The sequence below is a fragment of the Bos taurus genome, chromosome 5 (assembly GCF_002263795.3).
Source record: "Bos taurus isolate L1 Dominette 01449 registration number 42190680 breed Hereford chromosome 5, ARS-UCD2.0, whole genome shotgun sequence".
Taxonomy (NCBI): domain Eukaryota; kingdom Metazoa; phylum Chordata; class Mammalia; order Artiodactyla; family Bovidae; genus Bos; species Bos taurus.
The window spans coordinates 40369153-40395537 of NC_037332.1; the positions used below are offsets into that span (position 1 = coordinate 40369153).

Sequence of the window (26385 nt, forward strand, 5' to 3'; positions counted from 1 at the left end):
CTAACATTTTTCTAAAGCCACAGAATTGATTATTCCAGGTATAAGGTAATCATTTCAACATGTAGATTTGAATTTTTTTAATTACAGGAAACATGATTTGATTTATAATTCTAAGTATTAGTTTGATTTCATTGCTTTTTCGTCTCTAGAAACTGTAATTTTATATATACATATATATATGATATTTTGTCTATTTCCTATAATTATGTCCTACTCCAATCTTCTTTACCTTTTCCTGAAATTTTTTAGGGAGGTGATTTTTCCAATTCTACCTCTAATCCCTTTGCCGTATTTCCAGTCTTATTTATTCTCTGTTAGGTACCTTGTTATTTGGCCTTTACTTTTGAAATAATTTTTCTTTCTTTTTTTTCAATATCTCTCCTTCAGTTTCAATTTAACATCCTCCTACTATTTATCTATTTTTACCCTGAGTTTTCTTAATTTCTAATTTTGATGTCTCTTTATATCTTCAGTTGTTTTTTAATTTTAAATTGTATTAATGTTATGTTTTTGAAATCAAGCAGAACCCAAAGGGCCCCCTCAAGTACAAAAGTCCCTGCACGTCCCCTGTCTTTTGTTTGTAGGAAAGCTGAAATCTCCCAGGCCTTCCAGAATCACAAAAGAGCACGTTCAAGCAGTTAATGATTAGGAAAATAGAGTCACAGAATCTTTCAGTGTCTGCTACACATTCCTGAGCTGTTCTGGACATAACTATAACTGCCACCAGAGGGGGAAAGCTAACTTCATGATGACCAGACTGTAGCCATGACATAATCTTCTCCATCTATGACTAGCACAGTTCCAAGCACTAGCCTCAAGAAAATGGGATGAGAATTATTGCACATAATAATCTATATCTTTGTGAGCATCAACCCGTGGCGGATTTATGTTGCTGTATGGCAAAACCAATGCAATATTGTAAAATTAGTCTCCAATTAAAGTAAATGAATTTACATTTAAAAAATTATGTTTTCCTCTGCTTGCATATATAAGCAGGCATCTAAAATTATCAGCAAAGAGATGTTACAGGTCCATGTCAACATCTTCCACTTTAAGAATATGGTGCCATATGTCAACATGAAGAAGTTACAGATGTACCTTCACCCCTAATCCAATTAAAATAGAATGATTTCTGACAGTGGGGATTTGTAAGCAACAACTTTGTCCCTTTCCTGTTGCTCATTTTTGTTTCCCCTCAAACCTTGTAGAAATGAGATCACTAAGCAACATTTAACCTAACTCCTAATTAAGCTCTACTAAATGCACACAATGCCTTGCCTAACCTGTTTCTTCTTTCCCTAGACTGAAAAGGAGAAATGAGGAATTAAGCAGTTAAAGAGTGATTATCTCTCTATCCTAAACTTCCCCTTAGCAATTCTTCAGGCAGACCATGTAACCAAGAGAACATCTGAAGAAAGATCATGAGGAGTCAGTGAGCCTGGACACAGTGGAAATGATGCAGAACCTAACATTTTGCCTCAGGAATTCACTGAGATTGTTTCTGCCTTTTCCTGTTAAAAACTCATGGCTGAGTAGCACCTTTGGAGTTGGTTCTGGGACATGAGCCCATCTTCTTCCCAGATTGCAGGTCTTCTGATTAAAGCAAACTTTCCTTTCTACCAACACTTGCCTGTCAAGTGTAGGCTTTTGAGAAGCTTGCAAGGCTGAGTTCAATAACATTTTAGTATCCCTCTGCTTTATGACTAAGTTTTTAGAATGTTCTTGCTATTGCTGAAAATTTCTGAAAATATATAGAAAAGAATAGTTTTATATAGATATTGGAATTTAATTTTTCTCATAGTTTTTGCATTGTATTTTTCTAAAACAGCAATTGACAGAGATCCTATGCATTGAGGGCAGAGAGGCCTTTGTGAGGCTCATCAGATTTCTCAGATCAAGGGCTTGCTCTTGTTACACTGAAGGGAAGATTCTTTTGTAAGTGGAGCCTTTCCTTTGTCTTCTAATTTTTAATTATTATCCTGTTTTCTAGAGACCCTGAGATTTAAGTACTTTTTTCTTTTTTTTCTAACATTTAGGTTCCCAGGATTCCTTAGCCTTTCAATATGCCTCCTCCTTTACAAGCAGTTGAATAACTTCCCAAGACTGCCAGTACTCATTCCGTGAACTCTCCACTTTCTTTTAACCCAGGATTCACAAATGCTGTGACTTGCCAGGTCCAGATCTCTCAGTATTCTCTAATCAAGGTGAGGACCTTTCCTTCTGGCGGTGAATCCTCGTTGATGCTATTTATATTCTACCATTATTAAAAGCCTCTCTATACTTCCCTTTCTTCTGATGACCTGATCTGAATCTTGGTTCCTCTGAGTCATAAAGCCATCTTTCCCATTCTTGAGATTTCAGTCTTCTCTGTTGCCCCTAAACATTCTAGATGTGGACTGTTGATATTTCTGGTTGGTGGCCAGAGGTATGTGTAGATTCTAATATATACAGCCACCATTTTCCTCTTTAAATTTCTTTTCCATAGGTTCCTTTTGTTTAGGTTAGTTTAGTTCAGTTCAGTTCAGTCACTCAGTCATGTCCGACTCCTCGAGACCCCATGAATCTATTCTAAAAGCATCAAAGCAAATTAAGGATCAGGCCCTTAGTCCATTTTACACACTGATGAGGGAGGTGTTGTTGTGAACTGCTGAAAACATCAGGTCCAGATTTGCCTGACTTCCCATGACTTGTGGCTCTAGTGCCTGGTTCTTCAGAGGAATTACCACTTACAGCTCTGAAGGTTGCTCCAGGCAATACCCTCGGCATGGATTAATTTTATAATGGGAGAGAAAAGCTAGTTAATTAAAATATAAAACTTATCCTTTTATGAGGATGGCCTGTGTAAGCAAAAATAAAAATTTTTAATATTAGGCTTAATTTCTTTACTGAAAATAAGGGAAGAGACTTCCCCTTTTCTTTTCTTAGAGTATTTACTTTAGAATATTTGTAGAGGTAAGTTCTTTCCAGTGTCTTTGAAATGCATGTAAATCTTTTAAAAAACTAAATAAGCCTCTATGGCAACCTGCTCCAGTATTCTTGCCTGGAGAGTCCCAGGGACGGAAGAGCCTGGTGGGACTGCTGTCTATGGGGTCGCACAGAGTCAGACATGACTGAAGCGACTCAGCAGCAGCAGCAGCAGCAGCAGTCAGCTTAATGACCCAGAAATGTCTTTCTCAACGACTTTGGTGCTATCTCTTTGAAAAGTAAACATTTCAGGAGACAGTGCTCCTTTCCCCTCTAGATAAAAAATTTCCTTCCTATCATCAAAATAAAAGTTTATTTTTCCATTGTATAAAACCAATTATTAATTAACCAGATGGCACCCACCTGCCAGGTGAATTCAGGATGAACATGTGTAAAAAATGGTTGTCAAGTTCGCTTATTTTTACTTAAGAACTAGTTATTTTTCTTGAGAACAGGAAGGTAACAGATTGTATCAGCTTGGTGAGATTTCTTTCTGTCTTTAAAAACCTTTAGTAAATTGACTATAATTTGTATCACATTCTGGTTTTATGCTTATTCAATAATAAAATTGTTTTCTTTCTCTTCTACCTTTGTGGAGAGAGTCTCTGAGTTAGGGAAAGATTTTGTTTTCAATTCTGTATCTTCAACACCTGAATTATGATTGCTATTTATTTCCCTGAAATTGAAAATATCCTTAAAATTTCATTCCGCTTACTTATGTTTTGAGTCTTTGCTCATTAAAGTATATAGATATAGTTATAGGTAAAGAATGTTTCCTGCCATTTCAGTAAACAAAGAATGTTGCTTGCCCATGCCATCAGCCACAGCAGCCTCTCCCATGGGCAGAGCACCCTGCGGGCAATTCAAGATGAAGAGAAACAGGATAGTGGCCCTGGATAAAAAGAGGTACGACCTAAGGAATTATTTCAATGAGGCTAGACTCTTGCATTTTCCCATACATAGAAAAGTACTAAAATCATTACTTAAGATGTCTGGCTTTTTTTTTTTTTTTTTATGATCAGCAGTAATCTTTTGATGTACTATATGTATTTTTTTCAGCAAAAACTCCTATGTATCCTAGCTCCCCCTTACCTCTTTTTAAGAGTTTCTCAGTTATATGAGAGGCTGTCTTACAGGTTATAGTCCACAATAAGGTCCCCAAATAAAACATAACTCACAACTTTTAGGTTGTATGTCTTTTTTTCAGTCCACACAGTCATAGTGTACTGATCATAATATCATATTCTTTCCAAAATAGAATAATTCTGTTGTCTTCAACCCCAACTAATCAGCTCTCTTACTAGGTCCTCTTGAGCTCCCACTTCAACACTTGTCATTGAACATTTCCTTGATTTAGATTATCTTCCATCATGCATGATTTTGCCTTTGTGTATATATAAATATCCATTTCTCCAGCTCAAAAGTCAAGTTCTAAGGGAATAAATATCTTACTCTATTCCCCTCCTGGTTCTCTAGGGCACCCAGTATGATGTGGACACACACAAATAAATAGCTCAATTTATTTCTGATCTCCTTCAGTTTTGAGATCACACAAATAATAATAATTAAATTTCCCAGGAAAACTTGTGTCTGACCAAATTTTAAGTAAAGAAATCACATTTATATTGTCTGGTTTTATTCTGGTTAAGTTCTTTCAGTACCTGTTGCTCCAGAAGTGTTATCACGAGCAGCTCCAGTGGTGGCAGCATTTTCACCTCCAGTTGTTCCTAATTGAAAAGAATGATGTTCTCATTGGACACTGGGGTTGCTAGATTAAGGATATCAAAATACAGGGCTCCCAGTTGCACTTGAATTCCAGATAAAGAACAGTCACATCCAAATTTTTGCATGGGGCATACTTACGCCAAAAAATTTTCTTATTTATGTGAAATTCAAATTTAAACGGCACCCTTTATTTTATCTGTCAACTCTACCCTACATAAATGGTTGTGATGAAAATGCTCTAACTACCCATTCATTTGTCCTAAAATTTAAAGCCAAAGCCATTACTCAATTCACATAAACCCCTTCTGAGGAAGGAATCAGCTAAGAGTCTAGGCTAAGCTCTTGATGGAGCACCACCAAAGTGTCCAGGTGTCCTGCCCCTTGCCTCTGAACTACCAGCTGGGCTGGAACTAGAGAAAGATGATTTAGCTGTGATGCCACTGCCAGTTCGAGTGGTAGTTCCCAACAAATTCTACTATTACGCCTGATAAACAGAATTGGGAGAGTATATATATTATTGTTGGAGAAGGCGATGGCACCTCACTCCAGTACTCTTGCCTGGAAAATACCATGGACAGAGGAGCCTGGTAGGCTGCAGTCCATGGGGTCACACAGAGGTCGGACACGACTGAAGTGATTTAGCCACTAGCCATATATTATTGTGCTTCCCAGATGGCATTAGTGGTAAAGAACTTGCCTGCCAATGCAGGAGACTTAAGAGATGTGAATTTGATCCCTAGGTTGGGAAGATTCCCTGGACGAGGTCATGGCAACCCATTCCAGTATTCTTGTGTGGAGATTCCCATGGGCAGAGAAGCCTGGTGAGCTATAGCCCATAGCATTGAACAGCGTCAGACATGACTGAAGCAACTTAGCACCCATGCATATATTAATGTGACAATCCTGTACTGTAACAAGTTTGAAGAGAAGACTTGGAGAAACTAGGAAGAAAACCTTCTTCATGAAAAACATTATTCATGCTTATCCCATTCTCGATCTTTTCTTGTATGGTATATTAATAAGTAATACTAAGCAAAATCTGTAGTATTCTGAAAAAAAGAATGTCCCTTTTGACAAAAGTTATGATATCCTCTACTCACCTAACTTACCTTCAGATGCTGTCACTTCACTGCTTCGTTCTCCAGTTGTTTGACCAGCTGATGATCTGGTAGTCTCTTTCAAAATAAACAATGTATATCAAATTATATATATAAATGTCTTTAGTTAAACAGAACAGAGTTTAACTGCTTTCAAAATACTGGGACTGCCCTGGTGGTCCATTGGCTAAGACTCCATGTTCTCAACACAGGGGCCCTGGATTCGATCCCTGATTGGGGAACTAGATCCTACATGCTGCAACTAAGAGTCCGCATGTCACAACTAAAAGATTCTGCATGCTACAACTAGCTCACATGCCATAACTAAAACTGGGTGCAGCCAAATAAATTAAAGAAATATTTTTTGAAAATACCTGTCACACTTACACATTTCCAATTCACTCTTTCAAAAATTGATCATAAGAATCACCTGGGTTGCTTGTTAAATATACAAATAGACTAGCCCAGAGAGTCTCAGCCCATGTCATACATTTGAACAAACTGCAAAGTCTTTTTTTTTATTTTAAATTTATTTGTTTCTTAACTGAAGGATAATTGCTTTACAGAATTATGTTGGTTTCTGCCAAACATCAACATGAATCAGCCATAGGTGTACATATGTCCCCTCCCTCTTACTTAAAAAAATCACTCATGCCTGGGCACTTCCTCTCAGAGTTCTGATTTAATTTCTCTGTAAAAGGCTCTTCGGTATGTATTTTCAAAAATATTTCTAGTCAATTTTAATGTGTAGCCAAGGTTGAAAACTATGACCTTAACCCAACTTCACATTCACAGCCTTAGAATCCCTAAGGCAGGAGTCTTAGAACTTGAAATACAACATACTTTGCTTTAGATCACCTTTGAATTGATATTAGAGAATCACTGGCATTAATTCCATAAATGTAGAAATAACAAGGTCATGAATATGTGCATTTACTGCTGCTGCTGCTGCTGCTAAGTTGCTTCAGTCGTGTCTGACTCTGTGCGACCCCATGGACTGCAGCCCACCAGGCTCCCCCGTCCCTGGGATTCTCCAGGCAAGAACACTGGAGTGGGTTGCCATTTCCTTCTCCAGTGCATGAAAGTGGAAAGTGAAAAGTGAAAGTGAAGTTGCTCACTTGTGTCCGACTTAGCAACCCCACGGACTGCAGCCTACCAGGCTCCTCCGTCCATGGGGTTTTCCAGGCAAGAGTACTGGAGTAGGGTGCCATTGCCTTCTCCGATGGGCATTTACTAGTAAGGAATAACTCAGAAGTGCTGGTGACTTCCTTAAGGTCAGTAAGAAGATGCCTCAGATGACTGTCAATGTTGCCCACTTCCATACCTGGTTGGCCTCCAGGGGTTGTGTCTGGGACAGCTGAGTCTGCATTTGTGCTCTTGCTCCCAGGGGCGGTTGTGAAGCTTTCTGAAGTTCTTGGGGTCCCTGACACAAGGAAGAAGCATTACTTCCTTTGTTGCAGAACTCTACATTTCACTCCTCTCTAACATGACAAAATCAAAGTTTATCATAAAAAAGAAATCTTCAAATGATTCCTATGATTTCTATGGCTAGATGGTCTTATATCAGTTGTTCTGTTGTTCACTTGCTAAGTCATGTCCAACTCTTTACGACCCCATGGACTGCAGCACACCTGGCCTCCCTCTCCTTCACTATCTCCCAGAGTTTGAACTCATGTCCACTGAGTCAATGACGCCATGTAGAGTTTAATCTTTTGTTCAATCTGTAATGAGTTCAGTACTATGTAGCAGAGGCTAAGGTTCACATCCTGACTTGCCTGCTTCTCTGAGCTTGTCACTCCTGTGCTTGGTTGCCCAGGTGTGCCATCTTCCTCACCTCTTACTGGTGCAGTAGGACCTTCTGTTCCTCCTGGTTAAAAAAATAGTGATTTAAAAAATACTCTAGACATAAATCAACTCATTTAACCCTATAAAAGTCCTCTGAGGCAATTTACATTACTAGTCCCACTCCACAGACATCGTCACCAGGTAAAACTATACCTAAGTTCATACTCCACCCTGTGCTTCTCAGAAAATCTGTGGTAAAAGAAAACTTCTGTAAATGTTTCAGTCTACTGTAAAATTTTGGAAAAGTGCCATGAAAGTAGATAAATTAAAAAAATAAAACCATAGAAAACATAAGCTTTTATCCAACAAAAATAAAATTGCTGTGTCAAATTGCTGTTTTTAAATACTCATATTCTGTTTCAGTTTTTCTCACAGTATGGACTAGTAACAAAGAATTCTGGATTGCACCCGCTTACAAACCAGACTTGGAGAAACCGTGCTCAAGACTGCTGTACTCACTGTCTGATAACCAAAGGAGATAGCTGACTTACTTGTCATTATCACTGCTGCTGCTACTGCTGCTAAGTCGCTTCAGTCGTGTCCGACTCTGTGCAACCCCATAGACAGCAGCCCACCAGGCTCCTCTGTCCATGGGATTCTCCAGGCAAGAACACTGGAGTGGGTTGCCATTTCCTCCTCCAATGCATGAAAGTGAAAAGTCAAAGTGAAGTCGCTCAGTCGTGTCCAACTCCTAGCGACCCCATGGACTGAAGCCCACCAGGCTCCTCTGTCCATGGGATTTTCCAGGCAAGAGTACTGGAGTGGGGTGCCATTGCCTTCTCCAGTACATAATTCCAATTCAAATTCTAGAAAATATACACTCAATAGTCATCACCCTAAAATTTAAGTCAATTCACTGATTTAATTGGAATTAAGTCATTTCTTAACTTGTGCTACTATAGCCTGTATCTTTCAAAAAATTTATGTTTGTGTAAGCAATATCTTATTCCAAAAAATATTTAAGACATAAATTTTATATTGAGAAATTTTCCAAAGGAAAACAAATGAAGGAAAAATGAAGTCAGGCCACGGATTAGTTAATAAATGTATAAAGAGAAGTTCTATGCATACATTAAAGAAATGCCTTTTAATGGTATATAATGGTTTTGATTTATCCCAAAAGAAATCTGAAAAATTAAAAGATTTTAAGTAGGACAATGATGTGATGACAGCTGAAGTTTTATAAGTTCATTCTGGTATGGAACTGACTAAAGTGTAAATTGGGAAGGAAGTTGGGAAGAGTGGGAACATTCTCAACATTGACAAGTATCAATTGTTTGTCTGGCTCAACGCTAAGAGCTGCTGATTCTAGGCAAGCGTGCCCCCAAATTTTGTGTTTCAAAAGTGTTCCTAGGAGATGTGAATGCTGTTGGTCTGGAAACTGCACTTTGAGCACCACTGTGTTAGAGAAAGGTGAGTGAGGTGGATGAACATGAAGACTAGATAGAAAATGTTTGACATCTGAGCAAAAGCAAAGGCAAATGTGATGCAAAGAGGAAATTAAAATGGTACTTAAACTCCTTCACTGACTGCATAAGGGATGGAGTGAACTTGAGCTTGTTTGTTTTTAATCAAAATCATCAATAATATTTTATTTTGAGACCAACAGTAGTTGAAATTTAGTCAGCGATGCACAAGGACAATTGTAGGCTCACTGAATTCTCTCAGATGTTCGCTCTTTAGGCACAGAATGCAGAATTGTGCAGCCACAGACAAAGGAGGCTAAGGTTTCGGCTTCTAATCCTGCCTCTGCCAGTTTTAAGAACTTCCATTATTTTCTTTCTCATGGGAAAAAAGACCCCTAACTACCATGGTGTTGATGTGGATTAAATTACATATTACATATTCTAGCATCATTCAGAAGTTTTAATGTGCCATAGAAATATGTCACTAATATTCTGCTAGCATATAAATGTTAATTTTTCAGTTTTTCTCAAAGTCACCCAGATAACTTACTGCGGATGCCACATCTCTGTTATCTAATATACTCAGATTACAGTTGTTCCTGATGCAAAATGAAGGACTGCTGTGGAAAGAAGCTAAGGACTCAATTCTTTGTCTCACCTACTCTGAAGCCTGTGTCACCTGTGCTTCCATCTTCAGTTTCTGTGATTGTACTTACTGACACTCCAGTTGACCCTGATAAAGGTAAAGAAAAGGCAAAAACTTGCGAAAAAACTGCATGCTATCAATTCTCAAGGTGTATATAATTGTAACATGATATACAATAAGACTGCAATTTGTGCAAAAATTAAAGAGCCTACATTTTAATTACATACAAAAAACACCCAAAGCTGATATAACACATAAGTCAGATACTTTTATTTTGTAAAATATTGTTCTGAGCAATATTGCCTGAAACCAGTTGTTTAGCCATGCTGGTATATATTGTCCTGAACTTGATTTACCTGATATGCGCCCAGAACTGGTGAAGGTGGAGCCCACTAGTCCTGTGGTGCCCACACTTCCAGCTGTGGAGGTGATGGGAGCTGGAGTTCTTGTAACACCTGAGAAAAACATAAAGAGAACGTCTCATCTCGTGTTTACTCGGCCTTTAATACCAGTGGGTGATTTAACTATTCAATCAATTCCTACTGTAGAAAATAGAATCATGAATCCAGTGACTCTGCACAGATACCCCAAGATTTCCCTTCCATTATTGCTTTTCCTGCAAAGATTTTGGTTTAGTCCTTACCATATTTTTTTTTAACTAAGTCATGTCATCATTTAAATTGTATCATATGAGGTCTTTAGACATTTATCTCAAAAGACTGCTTTCAAATAAACAGAACCTTATGCCCTAATCACATTGTCACTTAGAGATGACAGTAACAATGATGAAAATCATCATGAAATAGTTAATTGCTACTTTTATATTTAAAATACCTAATAAGAAAAATGTATCATGAGATCTCCATGTTTTCTCTCATCCTATTTTTTTAATTTGAGGCTTGATATAACTTAATAGTTATATATGCTATATTAATATCAGCAATAAACTGAAGGCCATATTATAGCCAGTTAATATAGACATATTAAAAATGAGTCAAGTTCAGGGGTTTTGTTTAGTTTAAAAACAGTAGGAAAAGCCCAGTAAACTATTGTTAAAAATATTTTTTCAAAAGCCAAACATATATAATTTCTTTCTTAAAAACACAAAGGTACTAATGATTTCCACTGTCAGATATTTTTTCACATATAAAACCAGGAATTAATAAACTAACCTGTGGTAAAAGTTTCACTGAGGAAACTCAGAGTTGTTCCTGACAAGAAAAAGAGAAATGACGTGAATTTTTCTGACCTCAAGGGAAAATACTAGAAAGACTGCTCACTTGTTAGTTTTCAATATATTTAGTGGCTTGTGGCTTCCCTGGTGGCTCAGACGGTAAAGCGTCTGCCTACAGTGCGGGAGACCCGGGTTTGATCCCCCGGGTCAGGAAGATCTCCTGGAGAAGGAAATGGCAACCCACTCCAGTATTCTCGCCTGGAAAATCCCATGGACAGAGGAGCCTCTTAGGCTGCAATCCATGGGGTCACAAAGAGTCGGACACGACTGAGCGACTTCACTTTTCACTTTCACTTTTCAGTATACTCAGTGTTGAGAGTTAGTAACACATTTTTATTTTTTTTTAAATAGTGACATTATAATGTCACTCTTTTCAATGCAAGTGTGCATATGTGTATGTGTGGGTGTTTGTATGCTATACACATATGCATATGCTGAAGTCTACCAAATACAGTGTAAATGGAATAAATATATATCAAAAATGAAAAGTTAATTCTCTGCTAAGCAGAGGGTGATTTTGCAGTTTATGATTTCTTTGACTTCATTTTATTTTTTATTGTCAGCACCTTCAATATTTCTCTACAAAGAGTTTGGGGCAAATTGAAGGAGAAATAATTTTTTAGGGTTTATTTTTATGATTTGATATAGTGGGTTCATGGAGATAAATTTGAAGTCACCAGCAAATTCTTGTGCTGCTGCTGCTGCTTCTGCTAAGTCACTTCAGTCGTGTCCGACTCTGTGGGACCCCATAAATGGTAGCCCACCAGGCTCCCCTGTCCCTGGGAATCTCCAGGCAAGAACACTGGAGTGGGTTGCCATTTCTTTCTCCAATGCATGAAAGTAAAAAGTGAAAGTGAAGTCGCTCAGTCATGTCCGACTTTTCACAACCCCATGGACTGCAGCCTACCAGGCTCCTCTGTCCATGGGATTTTCCAGGCAAGAGTATTGGAGTAGGGTGCCATCGCCTTCTCCGAAACTCCTGTAGGAAGAGGTATATTTTATCTGCATTCCCATTGCCAGAAAATGTGGTAAAAGTTTCTTAAGAGTTTGTTGTGATGTGGTCTATGGGCCTAAATATATGCCTTTATTAATTTCCAGCTTTTAAGATTTCAATCTGAAATCTTAATTTCAATCTTAATTTCTATTTTAAAAAATCCCTGGAAATGTATTACGTGTGTTTATATCACCTGTAAAAGTTTATAACTTAAAAAAGAAGAAAATACTTCTCACACAATCTATTTGATCCTCACTCTATGCAGCCATGGAGAAGGCAATGGCACCACACTTCCAGTACTCTTGCCTGGAAAATCCCATGGACGGAGGAGCCTGGTAGGCTGCAGTCCATGGGGTCGCTAAGAGTCGGACACGACTGAGCGACTTCACTTTCACTTTTCTCTTTCATGCACTGGAGAAGGAAATGGCAACCCACTCCAGTATTCTTGCCTGGAGGAATCCCAGGTTGGCGGAGCCTGGTGGGCTGCCATCTATGGGGTCGCACAGAGTCAGACACGACTGAAGTGACTTAGCAGCTTTATCTAGCCATACTTTCATTCTTTCTATTTGCCATTCTCTTTACTTGGAAAACAGTTCCTCTCTCTTCTCCTTATTAGAACTTCATTGTCATTTCTCAACTAACTCATCTTTTCTTCAATTCCTGACCATCCTGACTTGATCAAATCCCCTCTCTATCCTACCCCCATTTTAAGCACTTCATAGTTCTTGTAAATTATTGCTACTTTTCATTCATTTTAATTACTTGACTGACATCCATCTTTCTGACTGGAACTATTGTTTCATTAATGCACAGATCGCATCTATTATAATTCATCTTTAAACTCCTAATGATATGAGTCCCTAATACATAACAGGGGCTTGATAAATATTTGTCAATAGAATACATGAATGAATCAGTCAATGAAGTGAAAGTATTACACCTATTCTATGTATGAAGAATTGAGCTCAGAAAAAGTAAGTGATTTGTTCAAGATCACTAGTGGTCAATGACAAAGCTAGGAATAAAATCTAAGTCACGCTGAACCTAGCTGTATGTATGTGATGCATACAGCTTTTTATGTGATGCTACTTCTATGCATAATACATTACTTTTGTAGTTTATAAGTTTTTTGTTACCCATTCACCATATTAATGGAAATACTACAAATTAGACTAGAAATTACAGAATAAAATGTCAAATAAAAATAAAGCAGCCTATCTCCCCTAATTACTTTACAAAAGTGGTTATAGTATAAAAATATTAAGTAGATTGAGAAAATGTTTGTGTGAATATTCTCAGAATTAATGTTACACTTTAGCTGGGAAGAATTTTCAAATCAATATCAAGCAGACTCCACCAACAGACCTCTTCAAATCTTGATATCTTTTCTCACTAACAAACACAACAATTGGACATTTGAATTAAAGTGAGTTGTGAGATGAATGTAAGAATAACATAGGAAGACTGTTATGCCATTGTCCACAGAGATTGTCAGGATTATAATGACGTAGCAGGATAGAACTCAATACTTCAAGAGAATGTAGGGCAATTCCATTTCCCAGTATAGATTTTTCAGCCTTTAAGAAATTCCAGTGATCCTAATTTGAACTCATTCAAACTGAAGGCAATCACATTTCATTAAAAGCAACATTATCACATGGAGAAGAATCAATCTTCTCCAAAATCTCTACATCTGAATATGTAGGGATCAACACAGCGCTAAGGGGAACACAGTGACACAAGACAGATGGCACAGCAGTCATCGCAAATATTTATGCATTTGAATGAGAAAACACATTTACAGGCCTTTCTGTGCAATTGGTGTGGCTAAGGAGGCAACATACTCAAGTGGATCTCAAGGACCCGTATTTTATCAAGGCCATAAGAGTTCTCTAAACCAGCCTCAGATTGGAGTCCATACCATTTTGACTACTGTGAAGAGCTCTCTTTCCCCACAAAATAACCTGGGAAGAGGTAAGTCTAAATTATTGATACAACAATAAAAAGTATGGATAAGATTCTACTAATAGGAATAAATGAGAATTCACATTCACTTTTATTCATGGTTTAATTACCAAAACTGATAGATAAAGCAATTATGTTCCCATTAATTTTTGACATCCTTAACTATTACAATTTCAATTAATTTTTCCATTACTTGCAAATGAACATGTATGCTAAAGTACTTGCTATTATGAATTACTGTATATCAGATTCTTTGTTGCCAATACATAAATGATAATAGAAAGAGCTTCCTTTACCAAAATATTGATATCTCTGTATGTTACAAAGTAGTAATCCACCCTAACAATTTTCAGAGTGATTGTGTCCATTTATTTTTACCTCATGATCAATTTGATAGTTTATTTTATTATTTTAACTTCATTTTTTTCTCATAATAAACTTAATAATTGAAATGAAATCACATAATTAATTTCCCAGCTACTACTAAGTTTTTTATTATATCTAAGAACCATTTAAAGTTTTATAAAATTTATAAAATCTTTTATAAATGATTATTTTCCCATTTTCCTTCAAAAAATTCAATTTTACTTAATATAAATTTATGAAAGATAATCTTAAGAAGTATTTAAAACATTTTCTCTAATAAACAACAAATTTAATACTACAAAGTTTAGATTTTGCAAAGTATCTTATTTCTGAAAAAAGTTAAAAATTCATAAAATTGGTTTTAATTGAATAAGCAGTATGTTTTTGATTATTAAAAATTACTATTCTGCTAAAATCTAAGTTGATTTACATAATTTATTGTTCTTTATAAAGCTGTTACTAGTAATAAATTTTACTTTATTGAGTACTTATGTGTTACACTAAGCTGCTCTCACATCCTACAATGTAGATATTCTATTTTTCCTACATAAAAAATGAGAAAACTAATGTTCAGTATATTTGAAGGACTGAAACTAGGATCATAGAGCTAGTAAGTAGAAGAGAAGAGATTCTAGTTCTTATTTTTCTGTTTCTGCTTCCCACTGCACTCAACTGGCTCTCAATAACATCCTGATGCACATACTTTCTTTCTATGATTAATACAGTTTTAGAATAAGTGATTACATAAGCAAAAAAATGTATATACAATCTATAATTGTAAAATTCTGATATTTTAACTTTTTGAGATAAGAAAAATGCATTTTAAGATGTTAAACTGTTATGTAACATACCTACTTTTTTAAATTATATGAATCAGTATTCCATTTAGTCAATGAGCTATTTTTAGTTTTAATAGAAAAATTAAATAAATTATAAATTTTAACACAAATCAAAATTTGAAATTGAATTCTGCAATTATATGCTACTGTGTTAATAATATTTAATTTAAATTTAACTTTATTTTCTTTCTTAAATGTCAAAACACAAAAGCATTAAGATTGAATCTAGAAAAATATGTTCTGGATTTTAATCCTCTCTTTGCTACTTATTACCAAGTGACTGTAAACATATAACTTAACATTTTGTGCTTCCATTTCCTCATTTGTAAATTGAGGAAAATAATGGCACCCACTTCATAGAGTTCTGTATCAAATGAGGTAATATGTGTCAAATGTTTAGAATAGTGCTCAGTAAATGTTAGCTCTGTGTCAAGATCTGTCAATCTGAACAACAACAACAACAAAACATGATTGCATAATTTTTCTTCTAAAAATAACATATTTATTGGAATGGTTGGCTAGGCATTTCTCAGGGCATTTTAACTCTTTGAAAGCTTTTACTGCATAGAAAAGAAAACAGATTTACAAAGCATGGAAAAAAGTGTAAGCTTGCCATATTACTTCCTTTGTGCTCTCAAAGTTATAAAGTCAAATACTTCATCATTTCCTCTTCTGAAGACCTTGGCCTTTCTCTTTCTACCTGGCTAGATGAAATACTTTTGATCCATCTGAGAAGGTCATTTAAATTTATGAAAGGAGTTTTAGAATAATTTGCTCAATCCTTTCAAGGAATAGGTTAAAAAAAAAAAAAAGAAACACAAAAACAACTAAAGGCCAGTGAAAAGTACTTGATGTAAGGAAGTATTTGATCTAGCACTCGATCAAAAATATTTCACTCAGGGAACAAGACAATGGCAGAAAAGTGCCCTTCTGCACAGTCTCTTTTTGAAATAAATCTTACCTATTCAAGAAGGCAATGGCACCCCACTCCAGTACTCTTGCCTGGAAAATCCCATGAATGGAGGAGCCTGGTAGGCTGCAATCCATGGGGTCGCTAAGAGTCGGACACGACTGAGCGACTTCACTTTCATTTTTCTCTTTCATGCATTGGAGAAGGAAATGGCAACCCACTCCAATATTCTTGCCTGGAGAATCCCAGGGATGGCGGAGCCTGGTGGGCTGCCATCTATGGGGTCGCACAGAGTCGGACATGACTGAAGCAACTTAACATAGCATATTCAAGAATCATAAGATTTTTTTTAAATACCAAATTGATATCTGAAGACAATGCAGAAAATAAAAATAGAACAACTTTGGCTAAATTAAATTAACCCACTAAGCATATTGATTCAACTCAAAAGGACTATGTATTATCCAGAATGAAAGCACATTTAGAACACTGAGACTGTAAGCCAAAATTCTAAGTAAAATGGGTTCTCATGTCTAAAAAAGAAATCCTTCCATCTATTGTAAATAGTTCATGGAAAGGCAATACATATTCAAAATGATATGTCCTAGTTATATCTGGGAATATTACATTTTGCTTTTCAGTATCTATTTAAATGTTTTTGTTGAGGCATGCTATATTTAGAAAGGAACAAGAAACTTGTTAATGATGACTAAACTCTTATTTAGGGATCCATTTTTCTCATCTCTGATCAAGAGAGGTTCACCACTACAAGGTTAAAAAACAAAAATCATTATGTAGTTATGAATTCATCACAATTTGTCAAATGCTATTCAACTTCTAAATCATTGATGTCAGTAAAAGAGATGGGATGTGACTTTCAAGCCTATAATCTGTGCAAGGCAATTGCTCCACAGAAAGTATCCTTAATTCCCTTAAAAGTGTTCTAAAAGCAAACACTTTAAACTGATTTATGTTTACTATGGTGTGATGCTTATTGGATGAATTTATAAAATCAGTTTTTTTTAAGTATGTTGATGTGCCTTAAAATTAAATGTTTATTCTTACATGAAAATGAAGATCAGTAGGTCATTAAATTTGGCTTTTTTTTAAAGACCTTCAAAAGAAGATTACCACAAACATTCTAGTACTTTGAGATTCTTCTGACTGCCATCCTCACTTTAAGTAGATTGCTATGATTCTCCAGTCACCAGTAAATGGACATATGATTATAAATCTTATATATGATTATAAATCTTATGATTGTTAAAATTCTTGTGATTGTTAAAAATCTTATGATTGTTAAAATTCAGAAATGTCAAATTTTATTCTGAATATTTTATATTCAGACCAGGAACCTATAGCACAACTTGAATATTTAATTTATGGTTATGCAGTAAAGCTCAACATTCAGAAAATGAAGATCATGGCATCTGATCCCATCACTTCATGGGAAATAGATGGGGAAACAGTGGAAACAGTGTCAGACTTTATTGTTTTGGGCTCCAAAATCACTGCAGATGGTGACTGCAGCCATGAAATTAAAAGACGCTTACTCCTTGGAAGAAAAGTTATGACCAACCTAGATAGCATATTGAAAAGCATTACTTTGCCAACAAAGGTCCATCTAGTCAAGGCTATGGTTTTTCCAGTGGTCATGTATGGATGTAAGAGTTGGACTGTGAAGAAAGCTGAGCACTGAAGAATTGATGCTTTTGAACTGTGGTGTTGGAGAAGATTCTTGAGAGTCCCTTGGACTGCAAGGAGATCCAACCAGTCCATTCTGAAGGAGATCAGCCTGGGATTTCTTTGGAAGGAATGATGCTAAAGCTGAAACTCCAGTACTTTGGCCACTTCATGCAAAGAGTTGACTCATTGGAAAAGACTCTGATGCTGGGAGGGATTGGGGGCAGGAGGAGAAGGGACGACAGAGAATGAGATGGCTGGATGGTATACCTGACTCTATGGACATGAGTTTGCATGAACTCCGGGAGATGGTGGTGGACAGGGAGGCCTGGCGTGCTGCAATTCATTGGGTTGCAAAGGGTCGGACATGACTGAGCGACTGAACTGAACTGAACTGAGTTCATCTACTCAGCATAGATAACCAAGTGATATGATCTGAGCCCCCAAGTCACAGATTTTTGAGGAAACTAAATCAGTTATTATTTGAATACTTTCTAAATCTCCACCTATTATATATGATATGGGCATAGTCTCAGAAAAGAAGAGGTAGAGTAGTAGTAGGGGCTAAGGATTAAACCACTAATAATTATTTTTAAATGGAAAATAAATTAATATATAAAATTTTATATGCTGTAGTGCATCTGGGAAATAGGCATTTACTAATTTATTCTAGCAACAGGATAAAGCTACATCTACATTATCAAAAATGCTGGAAAGATACCACTGGTTTAATAACTTGATAATCAATATTTTCTCTATATTTGGGATTATTTGACTAAATCTATTTAAAATTTATGATTTGTGGCACATTTACACAATTTTAACATGAAAAAATAAACTTTTAAAACTAATTTTGTCTCCTGATTTCAGATTAACACTGGAGGAGCCTTACTGATTCATATCTGTGAAATTATATTTTCTGACTCTCAAAGATAAAAAGGAAAAGAAAAACAACAAGAAAAACAACTGATTTCTCTCTACATCATACCAGAAAATTTCTTTTTCTTTTGACCTTTGTAATATCGGAAAAATAATTTAAGCTGTTTGCATCTCCTCCCCTGTAAAATATGACAGCGAGGGTGTTGTGGGAAATAAAAATTAGGAGATTATTGAAATTTAATGAGAAATTGAACAAAAATACTTGGTATCATGACTCAAATACAGTAAACTCTCATTAAAAACTATTATTAATATTAGCCAGATCTTGTATTAATACTACTGTACTAAGATGACATTTTAGTAAACTATTAATATTATAACTATAGATCATGAATGTCTTCTGGAGTTTCTGTGAAATTAAATAAAACTATAAGATTTGGTAAGTTTAAGCATTAAAAGTCATAAATAAAAACAAATGAATTCAGGGGAAAAAGCACCTAGCTAATTTTCCCTATAATAAAACTCTACATTAGGTTTATAATTTTTAAACACTACAGTAGAAGCAATTGATGAGATTTTTGTAGTATTTTAAGGTTAATATTACACCTAAAACTTCATAAGTTGCTCACTAAAGCTCTAGGTAATCTACTCATGGCTTTCTGTTTTATATGAAAAGTTTGCTGCTACAATACAAAATCTGACAGAATTAAATTGCCAGAATATTATGTTCAAAATCAAATGCTTAGGGAAGAAAAAAGCAGCAAAAGAAAATATATGTATAAACTAGGAAATATCAAAAGAGTTTTCTTAGTTCTGATTGCCTACTTTTTATACAGGGTGCTTATATCAGCATTATATTGAAATAATCCACATTGCTTATGATTCGTTGGAGGAAAAAATGGCAACCCACTCCAGTATTCATGCCTGGAGAACCCCATGAACAGTATGAAAAAGTAAAAAGATATGACACTGGAAGATGAGCCCCCTCAGTTGGAAAATGTCCAAACCGGGGAAGAGCAGAGAGCAACTAAGAATAGCTTCAGAAAGAATGAAGCATCTAGGCCAAAGCAGAAATGGTACTCAGTAGTGGATGTGTTTGGTGAGGAAAATAAAGTTTGATGCTATAAAGAAAAACATTGCATAGGAACCTAGAATATTAGCACCATGAATCAAAATAAATGGGGTACGATCAAGCAGGAAATGACAAGACTGAACATCGACATCTTAGGAATCAGTGAACTAAAATGGACTGGAATGGGTGAGTTTAATTCAGGTGACCATGATATCTACTACTGTAGGCAAGAATCCCTTAGAAGAAATGGAGTAGGCCTCATAATCAATAAGAATCCAAAATGTGGTACTTGAGTGCAATCTCAAAAATGACAGAATGATCTCTGTTTATTTCCAAGGCAAGCCATTCAACATCACAGTAATCCAAGTCTATGACCCCAACCACCGATGCTGAATAATTTGAAGCTGACTGGTTCTATGAAGACCTAGAAGACCTCCTAGAACTAACACCATAAAAAATAATAATAATAATGTCATTTCATGCATAGGGGATTGGAATGCAAAAGTAGGAAGTCAAGAGATACCCAGAGTAACAGGCAAGGTTGGCCTTGGAGTACAAAATGAAGCAGGGCAAGGGCTAATATGGTTATGTCAAGGGAACAAGTTGGTCATAACAAACTTTCTTTTCCCACAATACTAGAGACAATTTTACACATGGACATCACCAGATGATCAATACTGAAATCAGACTGATTATGTTCTTTGCAGCAAAAGACAAAGAGCTCTATACAGTCAGCAAAAATAAGACCTGGAGCTGACTGTGGCTCAGATTATGCACTCCATACTGCAAAATTCAGGCTTAAATTTAAGGAAGTGGAGAAAACCACAAGGCCATTCAGGTATGACCTAAATCGAATCCCTTATGATTATACAGTGGTGGTGAAGAATAGAGTCAAAGGATTAGGTCTGGTAGACAGTGCCTGAAGAACTAAGGATGGAGGTTCATAACACTGTACAGGAGGCAGTGACCAAAACCCTCCCCATGTAAAAGAAATGTAAGAAGGCAAAGTGGTTGTCTGAGGAGGCTTTACATATAGCTGAGGAAAGAAGAGAAGCAAAAGGCAAGGAAGACAGGAAAAGATGCACCCAACTGAATTCAGAGTTCCAAAGAATAAAAAGGAGATATAAGAAGGCCTCCTTAAATGAATAATACAAAGATATAGAGGAAAACAATAGAATAGGAAAGATTAGAGATCTCTTCAAGAAAATTGGAGATACCAAGGGAACATTTCATACAAGGATAGGCAAAATAAAGGACAGATATGGTAGGATCTAATATAAGCAGAAGATATTAAGAAGAGGTGGCAAGAACACAGAAGAACTATACAGGAAAGGTCTGGATAATTAATGACCTGGTTGATTACGATGGTGTGGTTCCTCACCTACAGCCAGACATCCTGGAGTGTGATGTCAAGTGGGCCTTAGGAAGCATCACTACAAACAAAGCTAATGGAGGTGATGAAATTCCTGCTGAGTTATTTCAAATCCTAAAAGTTAATTCTGTTAAAATTCTGCATACAATATATCAGCAAATTTGGAAAACTCAGCAGTGGCCACAGAACTGGAAAAGGTCAATTTTCATTCCAATCCTAAAGAAGCGCAATGCCAAAGAATGTTCAAAGTACCGTACATTACATTTATTTCACATGTTTGCAAGGTTATGCTCAAAATCCTTCAAATTAGGTTTCAGCAGCATGTGAACTGAGAACTTCCAGAAGTACAAGCTGGACTTAGAAAAGCAGAGGAACCAGAGATCAAATTGCCAACATTAGTTGGATCATGGAGAAAGCAAAGGAATTCCAGAAAAATATCTCTACTTCTGCTTCACTGACTATGAGAAAACCTTTTGACTGTGTAGATCACAAGAAACTGTGGAAAATTCATAAAGGGACAAGAGTACCAGACCACCTTACCTGTCTTCTAAGAACCCTGTATGCAGGTCAAGAAGCAACAGTTAGAACTAGACGTGGAACTACTCACTGGTTCAAAATTGGCAAAGGAGTATAACAAGGCTGTATAGTGTCACCCTGCTTATTTAACTTACAGGCAGAGGAATCGAGATTGCCAGCTGATACCACTCTAGAGGCAGAAAGTGAAGAGGAACTAAAGAGCCTCTTGATGAGGGTGAAAGAGGAGAAAGAAAAAGCTGGCTTGAAACTCAACATTAAAATTAAAAAAACAAACTAAGATCATGCCATCTAGACCCCTCAGTTAATGGCAAAATAGATGGGGGGAAAGTGGAAGCCATGACAGATACTCTTTCCCTGGGCTCCAAAATCACTGTAGACATTGACTGTAGCTATGAAATAAAAAGACTCTTGCTCCTTGGGAAAAAGCTATGACAAACCCAGACATCTTATTAAAAATGAGGAAACATCACTTTGCTGACAAAGTCCATATAGTCAAAGCTATGGTTTTCCTGTAGTCATATATGGATGTGAAAGTTGGATTATAAAGAAGGTTGAGCACCAAAGAACTGATGCTTTCAAATTGTGGTGCTGGAGAAGACTCTTGAGAGTCCCATGGACTAAAGGGAGATCAAACCAGTCAATCCTAAATAAAATTAACCCTGACTATTCATTGGAAGGACTGTTGCTGAAGCTGAAGCTCCAATACTTTGACCACCTTATACAAAAAACCAACTCATTGGAAAAGACTCTGATGCTGGGAAAGATTAAAGGCAAAAACAAAGGGGGCAACAGAGGATGAGATGGTTAGATATCATTATAGACTCAATGGACATGAATTTGAGCAAACTCCAGGAGATAGTGGAGAACAGAAGAGCCTGTCCTGCTGCAGTCCATGGGGTCAAAAGGAGTTGACACCACTTATTGACTTAACAACAACGTATATGAGTATGTGTGCTAAGTTGTTTCACTTGTCCGACTCTTTACGACCCTGTGGATAAGAGCCTGCCAGGCTCTTCTGTCCGTGGATTCTCCAGGCAAGAATACTGGAGTGTGTTGCCATGCTCCTCCAGGGTACGTGAATATATAATTCATCAAATCAATAGTTAAGAATACTTTAAATGGTTTCCAGATTCAAAAGTTTTGGTAGTTGAATGAATAATTATATTTTAACTGAAAGAGACCTATACAACTGAACTAAATTGCTTATCTTCGAATGAGAATCAGGCTGAGAATTAGGAGTTCAGACTGTTGTTTATGGCTGAGATACTATGTAACTAGAAAATTATTCTACAATGTATTTAAACAACTCAGGGTGAAATCATTAGTAAGCCATCAGAAATAGATTTACAAAGGTAGAATAAAGAAAAAGACTTCTGTAATGGGTCACTCTCTAAATTTACACTGAAAGAGCCACAGCTACTAATGATATTCAACATAAGAGAAAGTTTGATATAAATTAAACATGTCAGTTGGCCACTTTTATGATATTCCACACTATGATGGTGATACTTTGACATGTTTGCCCTTAGAATATAAGGAACACGGTATTAAGTACCAAATAATTGACAACACCAATATTACAAAGTGCTCCAAATTAGTTCTAATTCTATATCATGATACAAAATTATAAACCAAAAGTAATCTTGATTTTACACAATACCCTGTTTTCTAGAGAAGAGATACTAGCTCTAATAAATGAAATGTATAAACTATAAGCTTCATCAGCATAAATAACATCTAATCATTGGTCTAATGACTAGGCTAGAAATTCTGTGACAAGAGAAAAAACATAATGTAAAAATTAGGGATAGGGAAAAAGAGGAAACATCCATTCATTCTACAAATACTTGTTGAATACTTGTAGCTTGGGACTAAATGCAGTTAAGAATACAAGGATGCAAACCCTTATCTGTGACTTTAAGGATGTTACCTAGATAAAATGTGATCATTTTGCAAAATATGCAAATACCAAGTCATTATGTTGAACACCTGAAACTAATATAATGTTTTTTGCCAATTATACCTGAATAAAAATGTCACATTTTAAAATATATATGTATATACCAAGACAGACAAAGTAATAAATAACTAGAGAAAGTAAAAAATAACAGGAGAAAGGAAAACAGTGTTCAGTTAGGTGAAGAAAAAGATCCTAAGTATAGGAGAATGGCTCTCTTGATTCTAATATATTAAAAAAACAATTATAATATACATAAAAACCTTTTTTGTCATTTCATAAGTTTTCTGATTCACCTACCTGTTATTTCACTGCTTGATGTAATCCCTGGAATGGAAGCTACTGAATTGGAGAAAATAATGGGAAAAAAAATGCTTTATATGGAAGGAAAATTATGTTTCTGATAACATCTATGGTCATATATAAAATGGATCAACTTGAAATTAATGTTTCAGAGATATCTGATTAAATAGTTAAATAGATATCAAAACATAAAGTTAAAGTTTAAACTTTATAGACCACAAGTAAGAAGTCAAGACTCTTATCAGTTTGTACAACATTTTTTTCTAAAATCTTAAAAACAAAACAAAAACAGGAAAAAAATCTCCCCCAAAAATGTAATTGCAAAGGTATAAATAATACTGCAAAAGGAAGTTTTGGATTTTAAGTCCCTCTTAAGTTGTGGTTGATGATTATTGCTTACCTGTGCCTGAGCTATTGGTGGCCAGTGTAATTGCTATACAAAGGAGGAGACAAATATTTGGAAATGTATGTTCAGATGGTTTTGAAAGACAAGATTATAAAGTATTTATTTAGACACAGTTAGATATCTCTAGAATGCAAATAAACGATGAAATGCAACAGTTAAGTTCATTTATCAGATGCTTACACATTTTAATATACTCCTGTACTTCTTTGACCACTGCTTTGATTACAAGTGATTCAATTAAAGCTGAAATTCTTTGGTGTCAGTTGAAAAGAAAATATAATTTATTTTCAAGGAATTTAGCATAGAATTTTCTTCTGTAGCCATTTTTTTCCAAATTAGTAACATGCAGAATGTTCTTTTTAGGACACATGGTCTCTAAATAGAGAAGAGGTTCTTCAATATCACAATTGGATGTAGACCTTACTATTTGGCATTTAAGAAATAAATAAATAGAAAATAACAACTTTGGGGGAAAGGACCAAAATGCCTGAGTTGCAAACTCATTCATAGCTTATTTAGATGCTAAAAAACAAATTAGCTTTTTTTTTTTTTTTTTACCTGCTTTGGTGCTTAGTATGGAGGTAGCTGTTGTAGTAGAAACTGTTTGGGGAAGACAATATTTATGAAAATATATTACTTAAATAATTTTGCTGGCAAATTTATTTCAAGAAACCAGTTGCCATAAACTCAATAAACATTTCTAAAATTGTATGCGGAGGTTAATTGACAAAACAATCTTTCATTTAGATCAGTATTAATAACTCTTCTTACTGTATGTCCAACAAAAATGATTAATTATTTTCTGTCATTACCATTTAACCAAAATCTCACAGGAACTTTATTAAGTCTATTTATGGGCCAAGATGAACTCTGCACTTAGCTTTAGGAAACTAACCTATGATAACTAAAATAAATATCACTTCACTGATGATCACATACTAAATACATTATCAAAACCTAAGGCTTCCAGTTTATAATACTATCTCTTAATTGACATTACCTCCAAATATTAATCAGTGAGAAATAGTATGTAAGTGTACTGCAGTAACTCTAAGTACACTTACCAACCAGTGCATTTAAAGTTCCAAACCCAAAGTTAAACTGCATTTTGCCCAGTACTGTCCTGAATGGATATAACTAAAATAGCCTTATACCTTGCAAGAAATACACAAGTTAAGAAAAATAAATTAATTTTTTTTTCTGTGTTCTCACCTCCCAGAATAATCATGATTTCAAAATATTTACTTCACAGGAGATCACATTCACTTTTTTATTCCATTTGTTCAAATTATCATCTAAAAATGTCAAGCTTTGGATGATGTCCAACTAATAATAAGCATATAGAACAGTCTTATGGACTCTGTGGGAGAGGGAGAGGGTGGGAAGATTTGGGAGAATGGCAATGAAACATGTAAAATATCATGTAGGAAACGAGTTGCCAGTCCAGGTTCGATGCACGATGCTGGATGCTTGGGGCTGGTGCACTGGGACGGCCCAGAGGGATGGTATGGGGAGGGAGGAGGGAGGAGGGTTCAGGATGGGGAACACATGTATACCTGTGGTGGATTCATTTTGATATTTGGCAAAACTAATACAATTATGTAAAGTTTAAAAATAAAATAAAATTGGAAGAATAAAAAAAAAAAAAAATAATAAGCATATAATACCTATTTTATATTCTAATCACATTACTAACTTAACTCACAGGAGTATAATGAAATTATATTTTGACATATTTTCTAGTAACAATTTTAATTTGAGATTTTATATCAGTATATTTATTAGCATATCTTTTACTGGCACAGATTCATGTGAAACTGTAAATGATTATCATAAAAAGAAAGCAGAAATACACATTTAAACCATAATGATGATTTTACCTGTATATGTTGAATTTGTTGGAGCAGTTTCTGAAATAATCACAAATTACTATTATTGACAGAAATGAAAAGTTGTGAAAAAAATTCTAAAACTCAAGTTGCCTATGAATTACTTGTTTCTTTATTATTTCACTTCTTGCAATTTCGAATACACAAAAAGAATCATTTATATATTCTTTTGAAGTTTATTGAAATTTCTTTTAAGATATATGTTGCATATGAATAATCCTTCAAGTAGTTAATTCTATCTATGTAACTATCATCTTCCATTCCATCCCTTTATTAAACTATTTTAACTGATGCCT

At 35.5% G+C, this 26385-nt stretch overlaps 1 protein-coding gene across 2 annotated transcripts in view; it reads right to left on the reverse strand.

Annotated features, from left to right (window-relative positions):
• Positions 1-4470: 4470 nt before the first annotated feature.
• MUC19 (mucin-19-like) overlaps positions 4471-26385 on the reverse strand; it is a 71010-nt gene continuing 49095 nt past the window's right edge. The window contains exons 38-47 of one of the 2 annotated variants that reach the window (XM_059886926.1): positions 26081-26110; positions 24759-24800; positions 24195-24227; positions 23792-23833; positions 10856-10894; positions 10040-10138; positions 9696-9770; positions 7111-7653; positions 5799-5864; positions 4471-4691 (exon numbers count right to left, since the gene is read on the reverse strand). In XM_059886926.1, coding sequence (XP_059742909.1) covers positions 7457-7653; positions 9696-9770; positions 10040-10138; positions 10856-10894; positions 23792-23833; positions 24195-24227; positions 24759-24800; positions 26081-26110 — 557 coding nt within the window. In that variant the 3' untranslated portion in view covers positions 4471-4691; positions 5799-5864; positions 7111-7456. Of the gene's footprint in view, positions 4692-5789; positions 5865-7110; positions 7654-9695; positions 9771-10039; positions 10139-10855; positions 10895-23791; positions 23834-24194; positions 24228-24758; positions 24801-26080; positions 26111-26385 lie in introns of both variants that reach the window. The other variant, XM_059886927.1, reaches the window with a different exon arrangement.